At 37.2% G+C, this 21,941-nt stretch overlaps 1 protein-coding gene across 43 annotated transcripts in view; it reads left to right on the top strand.

Annotated features, from left to right (window-relative positions):
* RBFOX1 (RNA binding fox-1 homolog 1) overlaps nt 1–21,941 on the top strand; it is a 2,443,894-nt gene that overhangs the window by 2,288,362 nt on the left and 133,591 nt on the right. For 38 of the 43 annotated variants that reach the window (XM_048868136.2, XM_048868129.2, XM_048868132.2 and 35 more), the window contains 4 exons: nt 10,762–10,905; nt 14,143–14,196; nt 19,734–19,826; nt 21,505–21,565. In XM_048868136.2, the coding sequence (XP_048724093.2) occupies nt 10,762–10,905; nt 14,143–14,196; nt 19,734–19,826; nt 21,505–21,565 (352 nt within the window). The remainder of the gene's footprint in view (nt 1–10,761; nt 10,906–14,142; nt 14,197–19,733; nt 19,827–21,504; nt 21,566–21,941) is intronic. The other 5 variants (XM_048868143.2, XM_048868163.2, XM_048868138.2 and 2 more) reach the window with 1 other exon arrangement.

Below are 21,941 nucleotides of genomic sequence, written 5' to 3'. Positions count from 1 at the left end.
AATCTATTTGGTCAAAAGTACAGCTCAGTGGGTACTCAACCATTGCTCACATAATGTTGTCAGCTTAATCAAATAATGTCTAGAAGACTTTAACAAGCCTTTCTCTAAGAAATAACTTGATTGGTGTAGCGGAAAGAGCTTCTCAAAAGTGTACTACTTATTTATAACCATTAATAGATTTCTACGTATACATGTATACGCACACATATGGACAGACACACAACATAGTACTAAATTTACCGAAGATTTAGAAAAAAAAATCATTCTTTTCCTTTGTGCCTTTTCTCTACTAACGTTTTTATTGGTGATTCAAGGTAGAACATATAGCAATTCAGGGTGTCCTCTCCCTAAATTGGTGTGTGTGTAATATTGCAAAAAGTGCCAGACTGACACTACTGGAGAGAGGTCTTCTTTTTTTTTTTTAATCTGCCGCTCAGACAAAGCACGGGCAGAGGCTTTGCAAGCTTCCCTCTTACTAGCCTCGTCCCGTACACTGCAGCCATGAGTTTGATTTTCAGCTTATGTAGATGTAGCCCTGCTAGCTTTAATATAGCTAGCGTGAGGACTCAGAAGTGTGGGTGTCGGTGCAGCCTTCAGAAACCTGCTTCACCACCTTGAATACACACTTGCTTGTACAGCTGCCACATCCTTACTGCTGCTTTTAGCAAGCTATCTAGATTAAAGGTAATGTGGGTATGTTTACCGCTACTGGGCATCTTTGCAAAGATGCCAGTTGGGATAAGGATACTTGCCTGCTAAATCTAGACTGAGGCCACCACTTATTCCACGTTGGCGAACAGACAGCCAACCTATAATATCTGGTGACTGAGGATTGCACAGAGCACCAGAGGTATTTTGCAGTGAAATAATTGCAAAGTAATTGCAATTGAAAGAGAGAGATTAGTAGGCCAGGCATAATTTAATGAAGTACAAGAAGAGAAAAAATACAACTTAGAATGGCCACTCAGCATTCCAGTGTCAGAATCATTATGGCCCAGTTTGTGTCTTCACTAATTGGTGCAGAGGGTACAAAGAGTTTCCTTTCCATCCTTCTTTGTGCCCCAGCAAGAGACCAAACACAGTTGCAGTTCTTGTGCTCAAGAAAAGCAAGGACAGCTTAATGCTAATGTCAACACTAGCTGTAAATACCACCAAAAGAGGAAAATGTGGGTGTGGGGTGAAACAATATTAGGAGGGTGCCATTTTGGCACTTTCTGCCCATAGCTACTGGAATAATTGTGAACATGTTAGGTACATATACCCTGGAAGATCCCACTGGACTGGTGCATCTATGTGTGCACACTAAGACTCTTACGGGTACCATACAGCCATTTATGCAGACTCCAGGTTCCTGATTCTACACCCTACTGAATCTTGTACTGTTTTATAGCCTTGTTGATGTGTAATATATTTATAATGGGCCAAACCCATACCTAGTCTGAGTAAGGACTTTGGGATTGGGCCATGAGTTATCAAACTGAAATGTGTTTTAATTGTGAATGCAATTATCTATTGTAATGACAGTGGTTAAAAAGCAGAAAATTCATGTGGCATATGGAAAAGCTAAAGAGGAAGATATGGTTTATTCTCTTGTAAAACCTGCAATTTGGATTGAGGATACAAGTTATTTTCTGTGGCAGAACGTTAGCACATTGAACATGTGGTGCCATTTCATTTCATTGGGCTAAATAGTGCTTTGCCACAAGTACCATGTATGAGACACTGCAATGTTGTGTTGCCCCAGGAGCAGCCTGGCCGTAGTTTGGGACTTTGAGTCACAATTTGCCTACTGGCATCACATGGTATTGGGGCTCATATCTTAATGTTGTTTTATAGTGGTGCAGTGATGTCCCCCAGCATACTGACTTGGCTCTCCTGCCATTCACTTTGGGTACAAGTTGGGCTTGATCCAAGGATCAGCCCACTCCTGGTCTACCTATAAGGGAGCTGGAGAAGCAACTTTTCAGAGGCTGCTCTTACCCCCATAATGTGGGTTACCTGGTGCATGTGTGCAGAATGGGCTACAATTTGGCCCAGAGTTAACACTTTGTGGGGAATTTATATTAGTAACCGCAGACATGGCTCACTGGTTTTCTGGAATATATTAATTTCTGTCAAATATTTAGTCAATTAAATGATTAGTGCTAAGAAACCTATAGCAGAACCAGCAGTTATCTTATTTTACTTCCCCACTTTTCATTGTATTTCACAGCCTCTCAGTTAAAATAGGTTGGTGATAATTGGAAGTAATGCTGGTTGTGGAAGACTGATATTGGAATGACCCTGGTGTAATCTTTATACAATAAACTGAATGTGTTTTTAATTGATTTTAAGAACTTGACTACAGTGTGGGGCAGGGTGGCTCAAGAAATTGCTAATGAAATGCACATCCTTTCACTTTGAGGTCACTGGTCTGAATTTGGCCAGGTCACATGGCTTATGTGCAATGATGCGGTCTCAGTTTTTTAGTCAGTGAACAGGTGACCACATCACAATTGTTCACTACTTTGCAGCCTTAGTGGAGAGGCTCATAAATGAATGAATGGCCATGATTCTTGGATGTCGCTCTCATCTTTTGAAGTGCTCCATAACAGGAGAAAATCTTAACACTCTGGATAAAAAAGTTTTACATTTCTAGAACTGGGTTAAATGCACTAAATTAACTGAATAATATTTTTGAAAAGGAAAAAGAACTTCCTTACAAAACACACTATGCTATTTACAGCTACCTTAGTAATGGGTCTTAATTATATATCATACCAAATATATAGATATAAAATATCATATACCAAATATCTAGTTATTCTAAAGCATATTCTGTCAATGCAGGTTTACTTATAAAAGTGCCTGGGCAAGATTCATCTGCTCTTGTTTATAACAGTCCTAAACAAATGATTGAAGAAAATGGAGTTACTCTGGGTTTACACCAGTGTATATGAGAGCAGAATTTTGTCCCATATTTCTCTAGTCTGTTTTTTTTCTTAAATGAAGTTTTAAATCTGTTCTATTACTTAAAACATTTGAATACTGTATAAATGCAACTCCCTTGGGGTGTGTGTAATTTGACCAGAACTGGGCGGGGGGGGGGGGGGGTGGTGGTGTCAGGATAGCCTTGTGTAATGGTGTATTATTGCAGGGAAGAGAGGAGGAAGATAAATAAAAATAAGTTCCTGCAAAATAGGTAGAAATATCCAAAGCATTTAGCGAGCCAAAGGAAGGTGATAGCTGTTTTGTTTTGTTTTTTAAATGGATGCAACTCATTTTAACTTCAGCAGTAAAATGAAGGTTAATGTTGTCTTTCTATTATGTGTGTCATTTTACTTTCCCCTTTTGAGCGAGTATGCAATGTTATTGAATCCTTGCAAAGAGTTATGTCAGATATTCCAAAGAGGCTCTCTTTGTATCAGATGCCATATGGTTTTAGTATCCTGTTGTCATACAAAATTATTCAAAATATATCTGTTATTGTCAGTAACATATTGCCACAAATTTACATTTAAATTTGTTGATCATTTATTTTTTTATCAGAGTAGTCGTTGGGATTCTGTTTGAGACCTTTTCCACTCAGCTTATCCAGAACAGCTCGTCCCGTTGTGTGTGAGTGCTTCATTCTGTGATCCAAAACACTCAATTCAACTCTGAATTTCATCACTCAGGTTCCTTTATTTGGCATACAACAAAGCTATGCTGAGTTGATTAGACTTAAGCATAGTGGGAGGGAACAGGGCATACCACACATTCAAAGTTACACAGATAACCTCGTCCTTTTTTACTCCTGCTGGAATTCTGTGCCACTGCGCAATGCAGAATTTGCACAGAATTAATGTTCCCCTCAGAATTTTTTTTTTTCATGCAGAATTTGTGATTTCCCTTCAGCACTTCCACCCATGTTTGGCACAGGCAGTGGCAACCCAGGGCTGACAGTGAGAGAGTGATTATATTGTGTTATTTTGACAAATAAAATGTGCAGAAATTTTAAAATATTGTGCACATAATTTTAAATTTTTTGGTGCAGAATTCCCCCAGAAGTACTTTACATTTAAACATTACATTGCATTTGCTATATGTTAAATCATACATTTTTTGATTGGCTTGGCTACTTTGCAGGAACATATCTTGATACAGCATGCTCTGTCCATGTGCTGTTTACATGGAACCTGATCTTTACATTCCAGGTCTATTGTTCTTAGCATCAGGGTGTTGCTGCTTATCTGAGGTATCACAGAAATCCGGATTCCAGCACACTGTTTGTCAAGCCCCTATTTACAACTTAATCTTCCATTCACTTTCCCAATTATGCTCACTAAGAAATGAAGCAAGTTACTTATGTTAAGGTAGGCCTATAGTAAGAAAACTATTAATATGGTCTGATACTTATCTTTATGAAAAATATTGCTAGCGTAGCCTATGTCTCTTTAATTGTGTCATTTGAGAAGCATCTTTTGTTATGTAGCTTTAGCTCTTTTAATGAGTATAAGGATACATGTATTTCCTTGTTTATAGTGCTGCTTTTATTTTCTTGTTCCCCACACTTTATGGGCAGCAAACAGTAACCCCCAACAGTCAGGCACACTTCTATTTTTTTAAAAGAATACAGTGATTAAGGTCGGGGAGAGGCCTAGAGAAAGGTGAGCTATCAAAGAACAAAAATACCATAGGATGGAGGCTTGAGATGGAGAGGGAAATATAAGTTGGCTAAGAATGATAAATTAAATGTGACATGTGAAGACACATTTCTTTGTGAAGATGTATGCATGTCCTGCATAAAGTTTCTCTCCAAATTCATCAATACCTAAATCAAATTTTACCAAGATTAAAGTTGTGTAGCTCAGACTTATTGATAGAGTTAGAAATGATTATGGAAAATAGAGTATCACAATTCTATATTAAAGTACTGGTGAATGCAATCAGCGATCTTTAAAACATTAAAGTTCTAGCAGCTTATTTTTAACATTTATGTCATAAGGATGTTGTTGAATTCTTGGTATTGCTTATTAAAAATATCTAGTAAGTGGTTTACATGCTAATAAGGGTTTATACAAGTCACTTCATAATCAGAAGCATGTTGTTGTAGTCATATTGTAGCTGCATCCGGGCAATAGTTATCAATAACCTGCTATAATTGTTTATCAAGATTTTTAAATTAGAAACGCAATCTTACTGGAACCAGAAAAAAGTCATGCAGCAAATGAGCAGACATGACCTTTTGGTGGAGATGACAAATGGCTTCTTGATTCTCAGAGCTGGAAATTAACCTAATATGGTAATAATTGACATATATAAGAAAGCCAATCCATAAACTAAGGGCCTGATTTTCAAAGATGCTGAGCACCTATAGCTCCCATTGACGTTAGCTGGAATTGGGGGGTGCTCAGCACCTGCTTTCAGGCCCAAAAGACATTCATCAGTCACCTCATGGTTTATCAGTTTAAAAACTGCTTTTACTTTAAAATGTCATATACATATCATGTGCATTCTGTCTGTGTTAATCACACTGTAGGGTTCAAGGTGTTGGTCCAGCTATACCGAAAGAAGGACAGGAGACATTTGATATGGCTTTAAACAGGCCGCATCTTTATTATTAGATGTCTGAGAATACCCAGCAGATAAAAGTGTACAGTGCAGCTAACCATTCAATAATTACCCGGGGCTTCTGCAGCTCCCCCCTCTTTTTGCATCCAAGTCCCCCACAGCCAGTCCATTGCTGGGACCTTCATAAGAGGGTTAAGGTGGGCTATAAGAAAGGGGTGGGGGTTGGCTCCCTGCTGTACCACTCAGAGGAGCCCCAAATCCCCATTCTGTTCCTTTAACCAACTGCTCCATGTAAAAGAGGGCTTCACCACATGGGGCTGCCCCTCTTAAACCCTTCCATCCATCTGGTACCCATCTTCTCCCCTTTTGCAGCAGTTTGACCTCTTTCCCCAACTCCCTAGCCCCCAGCCATAAATCACTGTTCCCTTCATTCAGCCAGCCAAAAAAATTCCCCTCCCCAATTAACGATGTGGTACGGTCATTCATAAAAGCTACATCCCTTCCAAATCCAGTGATGAATTCAAACTTTAAAAATAGCAGGGGAATACTTTCTAGGCTATTTAATGATGTTTTATAGTCCTGTCATCATTGTACCACCTTGCTTTCCAGTAATGATTCCACTATAGGGTGATATTAATTGCCATAAAAAGAAAATCCATCCAGGTCTTGAAAATTCACAAAAATTAAATAAATGAATTAATCAGTCATTTGTCACTGATAATTCTACGGAAAAAGGAACAGAGCCCTGGAAATAATGCATTGGCTTCAGATGCTCTCTTACTGTGAAATGAAATTAAGGCTAGCTGAAATATTTACACAAAAGATGAGCTTGATATATAAAGATTGGGTCTGACCATACTCCCAGGAAGTGCAGTAGAGTTCAGCTACAGATTTTTGGGTTATTCCCATCTTTAGTTATGTCAATGTATTTTTCTCTATACTCCCATAGACATGGGCAGCAGGTGGAGCCCCCCCTTTAGGGAGGCTAGTCCCTGGCTCCACCCCTTCCGCCTGCCCCCTGACATCTGGAGCCCTGAGACCCCCTGGCCCCTCCAGTGGCTGGAGCACCCCCAACTTCTCCACCCAGAGAAACCCCAGGCTAGCCACAGCCTGGAGTGCCCCCCTTGGCTGGAGGAGACCCAGGCCGGCTGAAATCCCAGGTAGTACTACAATTGAATGATGCAATTACTATTATAGACAGGTTTGCTTTTTATTATCCCAACGGCTTTGTTACATTAAAAACATAACTTTAAAAAAAACAGGTACAACAGTTAGTTTATTCAATTTATAGCTAAAATTCTAAAAGGGACAAAATACTTTTCAGTAACAGCTGCTTCACACCCCTTCCTGAAGCACGTTTAGTATGGGCCCCGTGGAAGGGCCAGCATCAACCATCTTTGTTGATGTAGGCTAACGATTTGGCACACACAAGGTGGCTTGTGACTGGCAGGTTCAAAATCTACGACTGGCTGATGCTGCCTAGTGGTAGGGATGGTACTACAGCCATCAGCAAAATAAAAAGACCTGGATATACTCCATCTCCACCTTGCTTGACAGCAGGTGCGCTTCTCACCCACTTTCTCTGAAAGACATATTCCCAAGAGGTGACTTCTTATTCCCAGGTGTTATGAAGGCAGGCAGGGTATGCTGTACAGACTGAATGCTGTGCTTCTTGGTTTCAGTTAATTCTTTAAGAAAATATCAGCTAGAGGCCTTTAAAGTAGATATTTCTGTGTTGTATGTTGTTGTTTATAGTTTGCTGGGGATGCATTCATCTATGAAAATATTCTGGGAACTGTAATAAGTAATGCAAGGTGGGATTTCACTCCAGGTTTGAAATCCATAAAAAGCTTTGAGGCTTCCCCTTGGGAGACTGTTCATGGTTCAACCTGTATCACCTATGTGCTCGGAGCATCTTATGTCCTCAGTGTTAATATGAATTATTTTCATTAAAGAGTATCCTTTCTTTCAGCAATAAGGGCTTTGAATTTCAATTTGTCACCTATTTTGATCTTGGTTAGCATGGACCCATGTTCCCTGAAAATTCCTGCAGCTATTGGGGCAATAAACATGCGTTGGATAGATACTTGGTTACCATTGGCAAACCCTTTCCCCACACAATTTTAATCTTTTGTCTGAGGTCCTTATAAGGGATGTGACAGGTATGACACTTAAACATACTAAAACAATTTCTGACATACCTGGTTTTCAAACCCTAAATACCTTGACTCTGACAAATTGTTCGGTGAAGCTCAGTTAGATTTCACATTTTTCTGTGAAATAAAGACTGCACTTAAAAATCAGCAAACAGACAAAACAACAGCAACCCAGAAACCAAAGTACAGCAGTTACTCACAGTCAGATTATTGTGAAGGCAGTCTACAACTCCAGCATAATTCCAAAATGTATCCGGTTTGGCATCATCTTCAGGGCCTCATCTGGTTTGATGACAATGTCTCCATTATTACTCGTGGTACAAAAGCGGTCTAACTTTTCAGGCATACTGACACAGCAAGGTTCAATGCTTCCTCTCATCTTGTTTCTCATCATTTATATTAATACAATGAACAGAAATTACTTTTTCCAATTTGCATTTATACAATATATTGATGATATCATTTCTTCCTGGGGCATCTTTTGTTCCTGAAGCTAAAAAGCACCTTCAGGATTTTGTAACTGAGTTCAAATGACTCTAATTGACTTTAAATTGTTCCTTAATATTACATTTCCACCCTTTCCTGTCACTCCTCCCCCCCACACCGACCACCGTACACCAAATTACCTTCACATTTCTTCTGTTCGAGTGACTGACCCACTAATGTAATCCTCATGATGATTTTGGATGGAACGGTTTTCCAAATATAAATTCTAGATACTTCAGTCTATTTTTAGATAATGGCATGAACAGCTCAGAACAGAAAATGTTCTTATCTCTTTAAAATAACAATATTAATGCATAGCAGTTAATCACATTTTTTAATCTGCAGTGTGTTTAACAGATATTCGCTGATGAATCCCCATAATACTATTATGATCTAGGGAGGTAGCAGAAAAAGAAAGTTCAGTGGAGCTGTTGACAGTCAGTGTGAGAGTTAGTTAGTGGTCACTTGCTCAGGCCACTAGAAAATGCTTCACTAGCATAAGGAGTTTTCCATATTTTGCAGAACTGGCTCCTGCATGTGTATACATCATGATGATATTCACCTACCAAACATAGACAATGGGTGAAATCATCCCCACATTCAAAATAACTGGGGGGATACCACTGAATTCAATGAGGCCAGGATTTCACTCGGTGTTTTTACCCCAGTTGTACACATTGTACCAACACATTTTGTAACGGGTTTAGGGTGAAGCCTTCACTCCCACAAATGGTGCATTTTTACAGCAAGATAGTGTCCTGTAAAATCCTAGTGGAAGCAAGGCACTTCCTTGGCAGACTTCTGTGGTCGATGGCACCCGCTGCCAAGCTTTTGTTAGGCGGTTTCTATTTCATCTGCATAATGCAAGCGCAAGCCACGAGCTAAATATTTTCTGAAATGACCAACACTTACAGTATAAACCACGCCCAGTTTACCTCAGCATGACATTGGATAGGTCATTGATGTACTGCAACCACTTGAAGACAGCAACCAAAGTTAGTGCTCGGAACAACTTGCTCAGAAAATTGGGTGGCTCAACCTAGAGTGTAAGCATCCGGACACTTGGATCATCAGCGCTTGCCTTCTACTTTTCAACAGCAGAATACTATGCTCCTGTCTGGTGTCGCTTTTCTCATGCGAGGCTGGTCGATATAGAACTTAACAAAGCTATGCGCGTTGTTACTGGTACTTTATGTGCAACTCTGTTGCCATGGCTGCCAAAACGAAGTAACATAGCATGACCCCATATTTGCCATGTGAGGGCCTGCTCCTGGCCATTATCCATGAGAAAAGCAACTTGCTTCTGAACTCAAACCTCTTCAACTATCTTGCCAGTTTGCCTGTCTTCTAGACATCCTTTAAGGTCACTTATGCCACCACAGGACATGATAGTGGAATGTGCTTGGCATAATGAATGGTCAGTGATGACAGTCTTTAATCACTCTCTCGTCACCAACCCTGAATCTGTTTTCATTCTTCCATTTTTCTCCTGCTGCATTCTTTCGTCTTCCTTTCTAACATTGTGTTCTTGTGTGAATCTATATGTATATAAAAATTAAGCCTCTGTCTTACACACACATTCATAAATGCTCCTACTTTTGCATATACATATGCTACAGAGTGATTAATTAGGCCCTATATGTTGTCATCAAAGAAACCAGCACAGAGATTTCTCCAAAGTATTGTTTGACTAAAGATGATAAATTTTAATTTTCAGATGAATGATATAATGTTATTAATAATTCAATGTGTTTTAATAATAATGTTTAATTCCTAATTGGGTTTTTTAAATGGAAGCAAACTTCAGCTGTGATGTAATCCGAATGTAAGACATCATTTAAAATCTGCAGTACAGAATTCCCATAGAAATGCCATTGATGAATGCTACATGTTCTTGTTCCTATGTGAAACTCTTCAAAAGTTAATTTCTGGGTTTCATCTTTATCTTGGGCATTCTTGAAACTTGTTACATTGCCTCTAATAGTATTTCTGTTTCCTTGAACATTCAAGGCCTTTTCAGTAATGGTGACTGTTCCTCCAGATAAAGTTACCCTCTAAAGCACATTAACTGCTTATGAAATGGCCAGTATGGCGTGATGTGTTTCCGTCCTCCTGGAGTTGAGTGAAAGTCCTTATTGGCCTCTGCATGAAGGTCCAGATTCTACTCTTACATGATAGTTTATAATGTGCTATTACTACTAGGCTGTTTTCTGCCCATGGTGCTTCAGTTTCCAATGGAGGTTAAAGGTGTTTCCACAATGTTATAATTCAGAGCTAAATATTTATTCTTGATTTATTTAAAAACATTTATAAATGTAACATAATTGTTTATATTCTTCTTCCACATATTGCTTGTTTCTTTCCAAGTTCTATGTTGCTGAAATAGATGTAACAATGGACTAGGTGAATGAATAGATATTCCACATCTCTAACTTCAGATTTTCTTTTACTTCATTGTTTGAATGATTCCTTCTTTCTTTTTCAGTTGTGTGCCTTGCCTGAGAGTTAAACCCACCACTATTTTTATATCTACAACTAGAGCAATACTTAGAGCATGTTTTACTTTATTTTGCTTTAATTCTTTTAGCAGACAGATGATGCAGCACAGACTGACGGCCAGCAACAGACACAATCCTCTGAAAACACAGAAAACAAATCGCAGCCGAAACGGCTGCATGTCTCAAATATACCCTTCAGATTTCGAGATCCAGATCTCAGACAAATGTTTGGGGTAAGTACTCTATTTTTGTTTGCATGCTTATTATTGTCACATTTTAAAAGAAGCATTACCTTTACATTATAGGTGGAGCTAGCAGCAATACCTAAAGTTAAGATCATATAATGCTTTCCATTGGAAGACCCTTCCCCCGCCCCTTTACTCATAACTAATTGCCTGACTTGCTTATCCTACTTGTAAGGAGAAACAATGCTATATGTACTCTACAGAGCTATAATGTGATGGCAGATCTCCAGAATATCATATATTTTTGTACTCTAAGAAAGCAAGTAATTAATACTGGCTTAATTTATTGCACACTTACATACTCCCTTGTGAAGTCTTCTGTTCATCTTGAATTCCACACCTGTGGTTGTGGATCTTTAAAAGCATAGCAGTAAAAAATAGGCATTACTTGGCCTACAACTGCATTATTATTAACCTCCTTTCACAAAGAATTAGACATGGCCAGATGATACTCCAGTCTGGACCTGCTTTTTTTGCACCTATTCATATCATCTTAAAAAACATAAATAACTCACAGATACTCTTATGTCGGAGTAGCATATTGTATTAGATTTTGAACCTGCAGCTATTTTATGTGAGTATGAATATATACTAGATGTATGTACACACACACACTTATATCATGTATGAGTTTTATTTAATATATGATAGAGTCCCACTTAATAACAGAGTCCCATTAAAAGTCAAAAGACACGAAATATGTCGAGTAATTGACTTAAATTCATTATATATTATAATGAATTTATCTTCTAGTTGTTGTTTTTATTAACCGTCTTATGGAGCAGAAGAAGTATCTACTTAAATATGTACTAAGAACTGAATCCTGACATGATAGTAGGAAAAAGGGATATTTTCACATAAACCTATCGGAATTGCCCAAGCAACTCTCCCCCCACCAAATACAAAGGTGTTTCTGATGCCATACATTTCAGAGCACAAAATTGTAACGAATCTGATGATGTATGAGAACTTCCTAGGATAAATGTATGTTAATCAGTTAAAATTAAATTTAAATAAAACTACTCAGAAAACAGGTAGATTCTGTTTCTAAATGCACAAAATGCAAGAGTTGTTTTGTGGGTGTTAAAATCCAACTGTAAACAAACTAAAGTTAATTTGTGTTTTGCATTCCAAGTTTTTAGGATTTAGAAAACTCAAATAAGTCTTACTTCCAAATTGGAAGATGACAGGAATTCCCCAGCTTCCGTATGACTTGGTAACAGAAACGCTATTGGAGCAATAGCTGCATTAAGCCTCCCACTTGCAAGCTGAGACAAACTCAGTTTTTCAGTTGTTCAGTATTAAACCAACCTGTGCAGAGAAATCTGAGTTTCTGAACTGGTGGGAAATTCAAATTCCTATCCTTGCGAATTATAGTGAAGTTTCTGAAATGAAGCCTGATATTGAAACCATCCTTTGCATCTTGATCCTGTTATGAACATGATTTCTTTTTAGGAGCATGAGTTGAGGAGAGCAGGCTTGTTTACTAGTTTGGGTTTTGTTTGTCCAACTTCACCCAGCTTTATATGTACACGAATTATAGTTTAAACATTAAACAATTGTCTGCTTATAAGCTAACAATAGTGATTAACGCATTTGTTACTTGGAGGATAAATGTAACCGGGGTGGGGGGGGGAAGGCTCAAGGCAAAGGATAACAAGTGTGTGCTGATTTTTCTAAAAAGTTAAAGCAATAAAAGGATGTTTTAATCTTTCTTGCCATGGATGTGATTAACATATCTTAAGGTACTTAGTAGACTGGAGTAGAGTCTAATTTCTGTAGTATATTATACACTCACTAGGTTATTCTGCTTCTGCCTGCATTATTTTGTTTTTCCATTATAGTATATTGTTTGTCACTGACATTGCCTCACCAGAGTTACACTGTTTCACATGACACATTAGTGACACATGAAATAGCAGAACATGACATATTGAGTGATGTACTAGAAAGTGTCACATCATAAAATGTGCCACGTCAAAAAATGTTCTGACTTATCTATACTAAATCCTGCTCAGGGTTAGCATTCATTCCCTTTCCCAAAGCAGGTATAGTGAAACTTTTTTCTTTGGGACAGAACCTGTGCCTTTTTGCATGTTTGAACAGTGCCTAGGGCTATGATAATAGTAATTATTATTATAGGATGTAGGGTTTATTCCTACGCACAAGTAACCTTCCCATTCGTAGAGTTTCACTAAGGTAGGACAGGGCTTGTTTGGGAAAAACTCAGCACTGGTGGAAGTGTCTTTCTTTATGTTCTTTGAGGGGGCATTGGAAGTGGTGGGGTATCCTTTTAGAAGATATGGGTGAAATCCTGGCTCCACTGAAATCAATAACAGAATTCCCATTTGATTTTTAAATAAAGCCAGGATTTCACCTTTTATCTTTACTCACAGCCAGAAGTAGCTGTAGCAAATATGTCCTTATTCCTCTTCATTCCACTGGGAGCAACTGGAACAAGACCAAGGGGCTAACATTCCTCTGGGGAAGAGTGGGAGGTGATAATCACTTTTAAATGCAACATTTAATACCTGTCTGGTGGGTGGTGATTGCTGCACTCTAAGGGGAGTTGCACAGTGGGATCTCACCTATACTGAAACATCATTATAAGAGGACTGAAAAGCCATTGAAAAGTATGTAAAATGTTGGGACTTTCACTTCACTGTGATATGCAGTGTTGTTGTAGCCATATTGGTCCCAGGGTATTAGAGAAACAAAGTGGGTGAGGTAATGTCTTTTATTGGACCAACCTCTTACGGTGAGAAAGACAAGCTTTTAAGCTCATACAGAGCTCTTTTTCAGGTCATCTCACCTGAAGAAGAGCTCTGTGTATGCTCACAAACTTCTTTCTTACCAACAAAAGTTGGTCCAATAGAAGATATTACCTCACCAACTTTTCTCTTTAACGTCACTGTGATATGAGTTTAACCATAATGTGGCTCACAGTCAGCAGGTGCTACTATATTTTAATTGCTGTTCTTGATTATGCAGAATGGTAGTGGTACAGTTTTAGCTGTGTATCAGGCTCATCACAACATGCATTTAATTCAGCTGCTCTTTCAGTTTGTCATTTTTTTATTGCTTGGCTGGCCTGTAATTTAATATCTTTATATATATATATATGAGGTACTAAATCTTCTAATACTATGAAATATCTTTGCTACAGTTCTGTTATTATGTTCTCAGATTTTCTTATGTTCATGTGACTTTTCTATTTCTTTTCAGCAATTTGGTAAAATCTTAGATGTTGAAATTATTTTTAATGAGCGAGGCTCAAAGGTAAGCGGTTTAATTCACCGGAAGAATCAGTTAATTGATTTTAGTATTTGATAAGATTAAGAGAAAACAACTGCACTAGTGTAATAAATGCATCTTAAAAATCCACTTGAATGGAAACACCTTTTGAAGCCTTTTGTCAATTTCCCAAACAGCAAGAAATTCAGTGGACACATTTTAAATCCTTTGAAAGGAAAAATTATAATTACTACAAACTGTCAAAGTTCAATGGGAAGTTTGCTTTCTGCTTTTAAATATAATCATATATTGTCTAGGCTGATTCTTTATCCTTCAGTGATAATTACCTTGCTCATTTTATAAAATGAGTCATGTTTGCAGAAAAATAAGCAGATCATTTGCTAGAATAGGTATTTTTTGCTATTGAAATGACAGTTGGTAATATAATCTAATATCCTATTGAGTAATTACTCAATAAAATATGTGATTATTCCAGATTATTGATGTGCAGATGTTTTCCTGGTTAGTTAAAAACTTCAGTGCACCAACCCTTTGAATACAATTTATTTTAGTATTTCTACTGATAAAGACAATGTACTGTATTGTAAATTTATTTTAGTTCTCCTGAAAATTACTTTGCTTTAAATTTATAGCCTAATTTATTGGGTACTTAAGAAATAAAAAAATAAGATTGTTATGCTTAGATAATTTACATTAAATGGTGCAAAACAACAGTCATTTCCCCAGTAAATCTTACCCATATCAGCTGCACTATAATTTTATGTGTTTGCGTCATATTCATGGTAACTCTCCTCCCCTGATGTCAGACTCATTCTAATCTTTGTCCCCCTATATATTCGACTTGTAATAATTCTTCCCCTCCTACATATGATTCAGTATTAATGATGGAAGCCTTTTCATCTTTCAGTATGTCAGATGCATTATAATCTTTCTGCTAATCAATCTCCTAATGTGTCAGCATTTTCAATTCTAAATTTAAAATGGTCATCTTTTCTTCCATATAAAATGATGCAATCATCATATGCCTTATATTCCAATGTTTGAGTTGCTTTGTCATTCATAAACTGACATCCCCCTCACCCAGTTAGAGCATTTATTGCCAATTTTGTAAAACAACAAAGATACTGGGGAACGGTATGATTCAAAAGTTTGGTGATTTTAAGCCAATACAGGAAAGCAGGGCCTTTTAACTTTAGGTTGCCAGTTCAGATTGGGCTCATGTTGGTCGTGGCTGAAATCTGTTATACTTATCTGATGGCTGTTCAGGAGTCTTTGTGAAAGAAATTGGTTGTCTAAGACTTGTTCATAGCAGATAGATTTAAAATTTCAGAACAAACAGCACCATAGGCATCTTTGTTTCGTGGTTCCAGGAGTAAGTTCGAGGCTTGAATGGGTATGGTCAGTGTATTTACCCTCTCATCCTAAGGGCTATTATACATTGGACTTTTTTTGTACCAATATATCTCTGCACCAGTGCAGAACCTTATTGGATGAATGCTGCACCAGTTCAAGTCAGCTTTTACACTGGTGCAATATGTCTACACTAGGGGTTGGCATCTGTGCCGTGCAAACCTCCCACTGTCCTACACTATAAAAACAGCTCTTAGAGAGGGTCTCACAAGGCTCACTTTCCTCAGCACCCTCTCTGTCAGTGATGAAAAGAATAGATGCCAGTAATGCGGTTAACAAGCACATCAAATCACCTTTTGCATTTAGACAGGAATTGAGCATCGGTACTGCTGTAAATTGAAGTTTACATGAAACAATTCAAACCAGAAAACATGAGTACTCATGCAGATAAACAAAGAATAGCAATTTGCCTCCAAAGCAATTTTCAAACTGCCCCCCCCCCTCCAGTCTATGTGCTTAGCTATATAGTGGAAACATAAGCTCAGAGAAGGCAAGCTGAGGGAACTCACAAGTTTCCAACTCCAATCCTGTGAGGGCAATTCAGTTTACATGAGTCAGAACCAGAGTCATTGTAACATTGCTCTGGCATTTTAACTTTGAACAGGCTTCCTTAACTAATCTGTTGAAGCTCTGGGTTTCAGTAACTGTCCACAGCTGCTGCAAATTGGTTTTGTCCTTTAGGGATGATTGCAGAGCTGCTGAGGTAAGATTTTACTCTAGAGATGTAAAAGTACACTAACAACAGTGAACACCATTTTTCTATATTTATAAATTATTTAATGATTTTACATTTTAAAAACATGTATGTGCTCATTTGTTCATAATATAAGTAAGGCCCGTTAGCCCTTCAAAACAAACAAACAAAGAAACAAAAAAACCTCCCAACCGTCTCCTCAATCAAAAACAAGACTATCCATTGCCATTTAAAACTTGGTTAATGGTCAAATAGAGGTGGTGGTGTTTCCCCCCCCCCCCCCCCCATTGTCCTTTAATGAATCTGAGCACTTGACAGCTCATATTATGGATTAGTACAATAATAAATATTTTTTTAGTTGCTGTTATGCTGAGTGTGGAATGTACATAGAGATATGTAAAAGCGTGTGTGTGTCAGAGAGAGAGTGAGAGCGTGCTCTATGCATCTGATGAATAAAAGTTATTATCCGATAAAGTTTCTGTAAATTAAAATATGAGTGTAAAAACTTATATAAAAGCTTTGTTTAAGTAATGTTAATGCATAAGAAAAAATGTAAGGAATTCAAAATGACAGCTGCCGCACATTCCTAAATGTTTGGATTTTTTGTCTTTAGTTAGCTTGTAGCTCCATCTTAATATTAATTAAAGGTGCTTTTTTCTTTGATATTTTATTTTGGGTGTTTCTTTTATTCCCAGTATTTAAAAAAAATCTGGAATGCACACTGGTGCTACGAGTGAATGGGCTTAGTCAGGAGACTGTTTGTTTTTAGAATTCTGGGTCATAATTAACAGTCCAAGAACTCATACCAAATTTTCAGTTCTTGCCAGTCAGGGAAGATAGTTGTTCTGCTTAGAGGAGGGAGGTGAACAAACAGTTACACAATATTAGAGTAACTTACACTATATGTGAACTTTAGGTCACTGGTTCAGTGGCTGCAGTGATAAGGTTCTGCTAAGGCATTCTCTCAAGTAGCACTTGAATTTAAGAGTTTGCTTACAGAGCTGTTACAACATGGGAGGTTTAATGGGTGGGCAAATAGCAGTTGAAAGTAGCCAGCATGTTGTCTGAGTATTAATTAGAGGAGGATGGAAAATTGCACCCATACATTAGTGCTATACACACACTTCCCTACATAATGCACAAGCATAGATAAATCTATGGCTTGAATAGATAAAAGGAATACCAATCTCTACTTTTAAAAGGTAATTTCTAATAGTTTCTTAATGTTTTTTCACAAATTAATTCACTATTTTGGCTTTGTGCGTATGATATTCTGAATGGTTTGTGTTTGTTCCTGTTTAGCTAAAAGTGTTTTTATGGGTTGAATATAAACACTCCTCCCCCACCCCCCCCAAAATCTTAACATTCTGCCATTCCCCTTTCCTAATCCGTAGACCCGTTTTACTAATACAGGGCAAGTGATGATAGGTTAGATTGCTGGAAAGAAGTTACTGGGTTGGATAGACTTTAACTGACTGCAAAATTAAACAATGGACTGGACCAGGCAGAGAAGGTGGCTAAATTATGCATAGAAGCAATGTTGCCACAGAGACTCTGTGTTTCACTCGGAAATAATGTTACCCTGGTTGAGGAAGTGGATGCAACTTTAGTTAGCAGAATTATAGATACATATTTTTATATCAAGATTGACTTTATAAAGTTTGTCCTTCACGGTTTACGTCATGTTTTATTAACACAGTGATGGGGAACTGGGCAGGGGCAGAGGTGTGTGGAAGTATGACGTCTCTTGCTTGAGGTGCCTAAGGGCATGTCTATGCTACAGCGTCACAGCTACAGTGCTGCCACTGTCCACTATAGTGCCATAGTGTAGACACGTCTTATATTGATGGAATGTTTTTTCCCGTCAATGTAGTTAATCCACCTCTCCAAGAGATGTTAACTAGCTGCATCTACAGTATGAGTTAGGTTGACCTAACTATGTCACACCCCTGAGAGACAATTATATTGATCTAATTTTTCGGTGTAGATCAGGCCTAACAAAGATGAGCACTGCATAAAAAAAGTTGTGCTGAGAATACTTTGTGAATGAGGATAAAAGCGATCCTGAAAATTGTGTGTGGCTGGGGCAGAATTTCTTTTACATACAGCAGAAAAACTTGGAATGGGAACAGTCCTTAACAAAGGATGGTGTATGTTTTGCACATGCTTGTTGATTTGAAACACGGAGCTTGGTTAATGCTTTTCTGTTGGGATAATTGGCCTTAAATTATTGAAGACGACATGCAAAAGCATAGCACTGACAATGCTGTATTTGAATTGTTTCAAAGGGTTGGAGTACATTTTCTGATCATGATATATAAATGTTTCTCTTGTTTTTTAAATACTGAAATGTCATTTTAAAAGTTATTTTAGCAACTTCAGTGGTAGATGAAGCATTTTAATTTTTCCAATTTTAAAATCATATTTATCTGCTTTAGCACAACAAAAAAAGAATGCTAGCAAGATTGGAAGTCTTTGTTTAGTCTAATATAAGAATGTTAAGTGCTTAGAATAGTCAAATAACTAATATGCAGCAGAAAAGACATACACGTGTCTTCCTTTGGTGTTGAAGTATTTAGTGGTTAGTTTTTTTCATGATAATATTTCAAAGTTGCATAACCCTATCCCACTAACATGGGAGTAGGTAAAGTAAACAGTCTCAGTTGCATGTACTATATGTCAAAAATAATGCCGATATGAAGCAGTTAAACTTATTCCAAATGTTTGCATTTTTATTACTTTATCGAAGTTTCTTTCTATTCACATCATGTGATTTTGTTTGATCTTTTGAAAACTGGAACGTTTATGCTTAGTTATAAAAGTACCACTTTTGTTGGTGGTTTTCTTTTCTTTTCTTTTTTCTTTTCTTTTTTTGTTTTTTTTTTTTGTTTGTTTTTTAAATAAGTAAAGGCTATACAGTTTGACAAAAGTTTAAATAACCCTAGTGTTGCATGGGAAAAATGTTTCTTACAATCACAACAGCATGACTAAGTAGGCAATGTTTTAGAGTATATTGGCATTCAGTGTTGAATTTTGTGCCCATGTTTTTTTTATTTTGTTGATACTATCTGCATGTCATTAAAAAGTGGTCCACTTTCTTTTCTCATTATTTCATTTTTTCTATGTGAAAACACTGTAAATTTGATTTTGATTTCATTTTTTGTTAGATTTATTTTCCTCTGTAGTGACATTGAGAAAGGTATCTTTGGTATCATTCTTTGAATTCTTCAGGGGGTGTTATCTAACTGATGAAAGAGAAAAAAAAACTTGTTCACATTTGTCGCTTATTTATTGCACATCTCAGTATGATTATAATTTTTCTAATTTGCATGTTACAGAAATGAAGCAAGAACAAGAAAATATTAAATTAAAGCGAGAGAACATAAGCAAACAAGTGGTCATTGACTGAAATAATAATGTGCATGTTGTTTTCCCCCCTTCTCCCTCCTGCATGCAGGGATTTGGTTTCGTAACTTTCGAAAATAGTGCTGATGCGGACAGGGCGAGGGAGAAATTACACGGCACCGTGGTAGAGGGCCGTAAAATCGAGGTGCATGTTCAAAATATTTTCCTTTTCATCTTTTTTATAAATGTCTGCTTCACTCTCATTTGTTGTTTCAGATGCATCATTGGTGTCTTTTGTGTGCTCCCCTTTCCCCTTCCCATTGTTTATATATATATATTTATATATAAAGAGATAATCTGGCCTTACTTGGGTTTTTTTATTATTATTTCTTTTGTGATTATTATTATTATTATTATTATCATTATTGCTCTAAGGTGGATGACAGAAATGAGACAAAATAAAAGCTTTACTATTTTGAAGTTATTATTTTCTATGTTTTGTAAATCAATGGGTGCAGTAAATTCCAAAAAAAATAAACAAAAAAAAATCAAAAACTAAAACAAAACTGTGAGACAGACAAAACAAAAACAAACAAAAGGTCGGGTTTTTTTCTTTTTGATGCCGGGTTGATGTGGGATCCACAGTGGCTTTCAAAATAACTCAGATTGGGAGATTATAGCATCCAAAAATATAAAAAGAGACAAAAGTAAAACAAAAGAACAACAACAATATCAGTCTGTTTGAAAGTTTCATTTCAGAGTAACCACCAGGCTGGTTTTCCTGGTTGGCCTGACCCATCCAGCCCCATCAAAAAACAAACCCAAATGTTTTTGGTACCACTGGGTCCCCTTCAACACTGCCTCAGAGTCGTATTTGTTAGAATAAAAAAAAAAGAGAGAGAAAGAAAAAATACCAGTTGAAAATGCTGTCGTCTTTTGAGTAAGATGTTGCATATTTTGCCTTTTCATTTTCCCCCTTCGACGGTAGCGCTTAGGGCCCTCACCAAACTCTCAGTAACCATGGTAACTGTATACATACCCATGCTGGCGATGGTGCTGAATGGTAAGTGGAGAAGTCCATCTGCCGTTTCACGTATTTAGCGCTGATATACCACGTGAATTTTTTTGACTTGTTGTATTAAGTTTTCTTGATGCTATATTTTTTTCTATATTGGTACGCCTGTAATTGAGTGTACGTTTTAAGCAAGCCTGGGAGGCACTGATTGGATTGAGGATATGACTTCGTGCACATCTTACTCAGATTGTTAACTCCATATTGTGTTAAATAATGCACCCTCTTTTTATCCTTTTGTTAGCTGTGATTTTAAAGCTTGAATGATTTTGTTAATTCTTGCAATGAAAAAGGCTCTTGTTCCAAGTGTTGAATGCTAGATGTTGCTTTTCCAATGGTACTTCTCTTCTAAAGGGTTATGTTGCACACTGCTAAAATTCGTTTGTCCCTTTTTTTGACATTTTATTTGTTTCCTTGTACCTTGTCTCTTCCCCCTCTACTCCACTGCATGTTCCTTCATATAAAATATATTTTTTTCTGTTTTGAAATATTTATTGTTTCAGTGTTATCATGGAATACAAGCATGCACTTAAATCTTAAATTATGCAGTATCTTTTTAATTTGCTTTTAATGTGTCTTTATTAAAGTTTAAATGATATGATGTTGCTTTATTGAAATGATTTGTAAATTTAAATGGTTATGAAAGTAAATGTAATTTTATATAGTATGATTTTGTTATGCACCTACTGGCTTTTAAAAATTAAAATTGCATTTTATTTTTATATGACTAATAGCAGTAATAATGCATGCATTTAATAGTACCACAGACTCTCTCTATAACATTTACTAATTTAATTTTCTATGTGCATAGGTAAATAACGCGACAGCACGTGTAATGACAAATAAAAAGACAGTCAACCCTTATACGAATGGTAAGTGTGTGAGCTTTTGATCCTTTTACTGTCAAATACCAGAATGCATGTAAGCCCTAATGTTGCAAGCTGCTCCCTGTGGGTGGACTCCTGCAAAAGCATGCAGTCCTAATGACGGTTCTGTGGCCTTTATAGGGTCTTATGAGGTCATCCTCACAGAGTTCATTGCAGGATTGAGGGCTATGGTTGGGCAAACTGATGCGCTCGGACAGAGGTCTGTTGACTTCGACGTGGCTCCTTGTAGGCACAGCATTCCATTTGCATGCAACAAGTTGCAGAATCAGAACCTAAATAATGAACTATAGTAGCAATATGTAAACTGATGCTGCATGTACCAGAGAATATACGGCTAGGAATTGATTATTCTCTTCTGGCT

This window comes from Caretta caretta, chromosome 10, assembly GCF_965140235.1.
Source record: "Caretta caretta isolate rCarCar2 chromosome 10, rCarCar1.hap1, whole genome shotgun sequence".
Lineage (NCBI taxonomy): Eukaryota > Metazoa > Chordata > Testudines > Cheloniidae > Caretta > Caretta caretta.
This window is presented reverse-complemented; position numbering and strand designations above follow the sequence as displayed.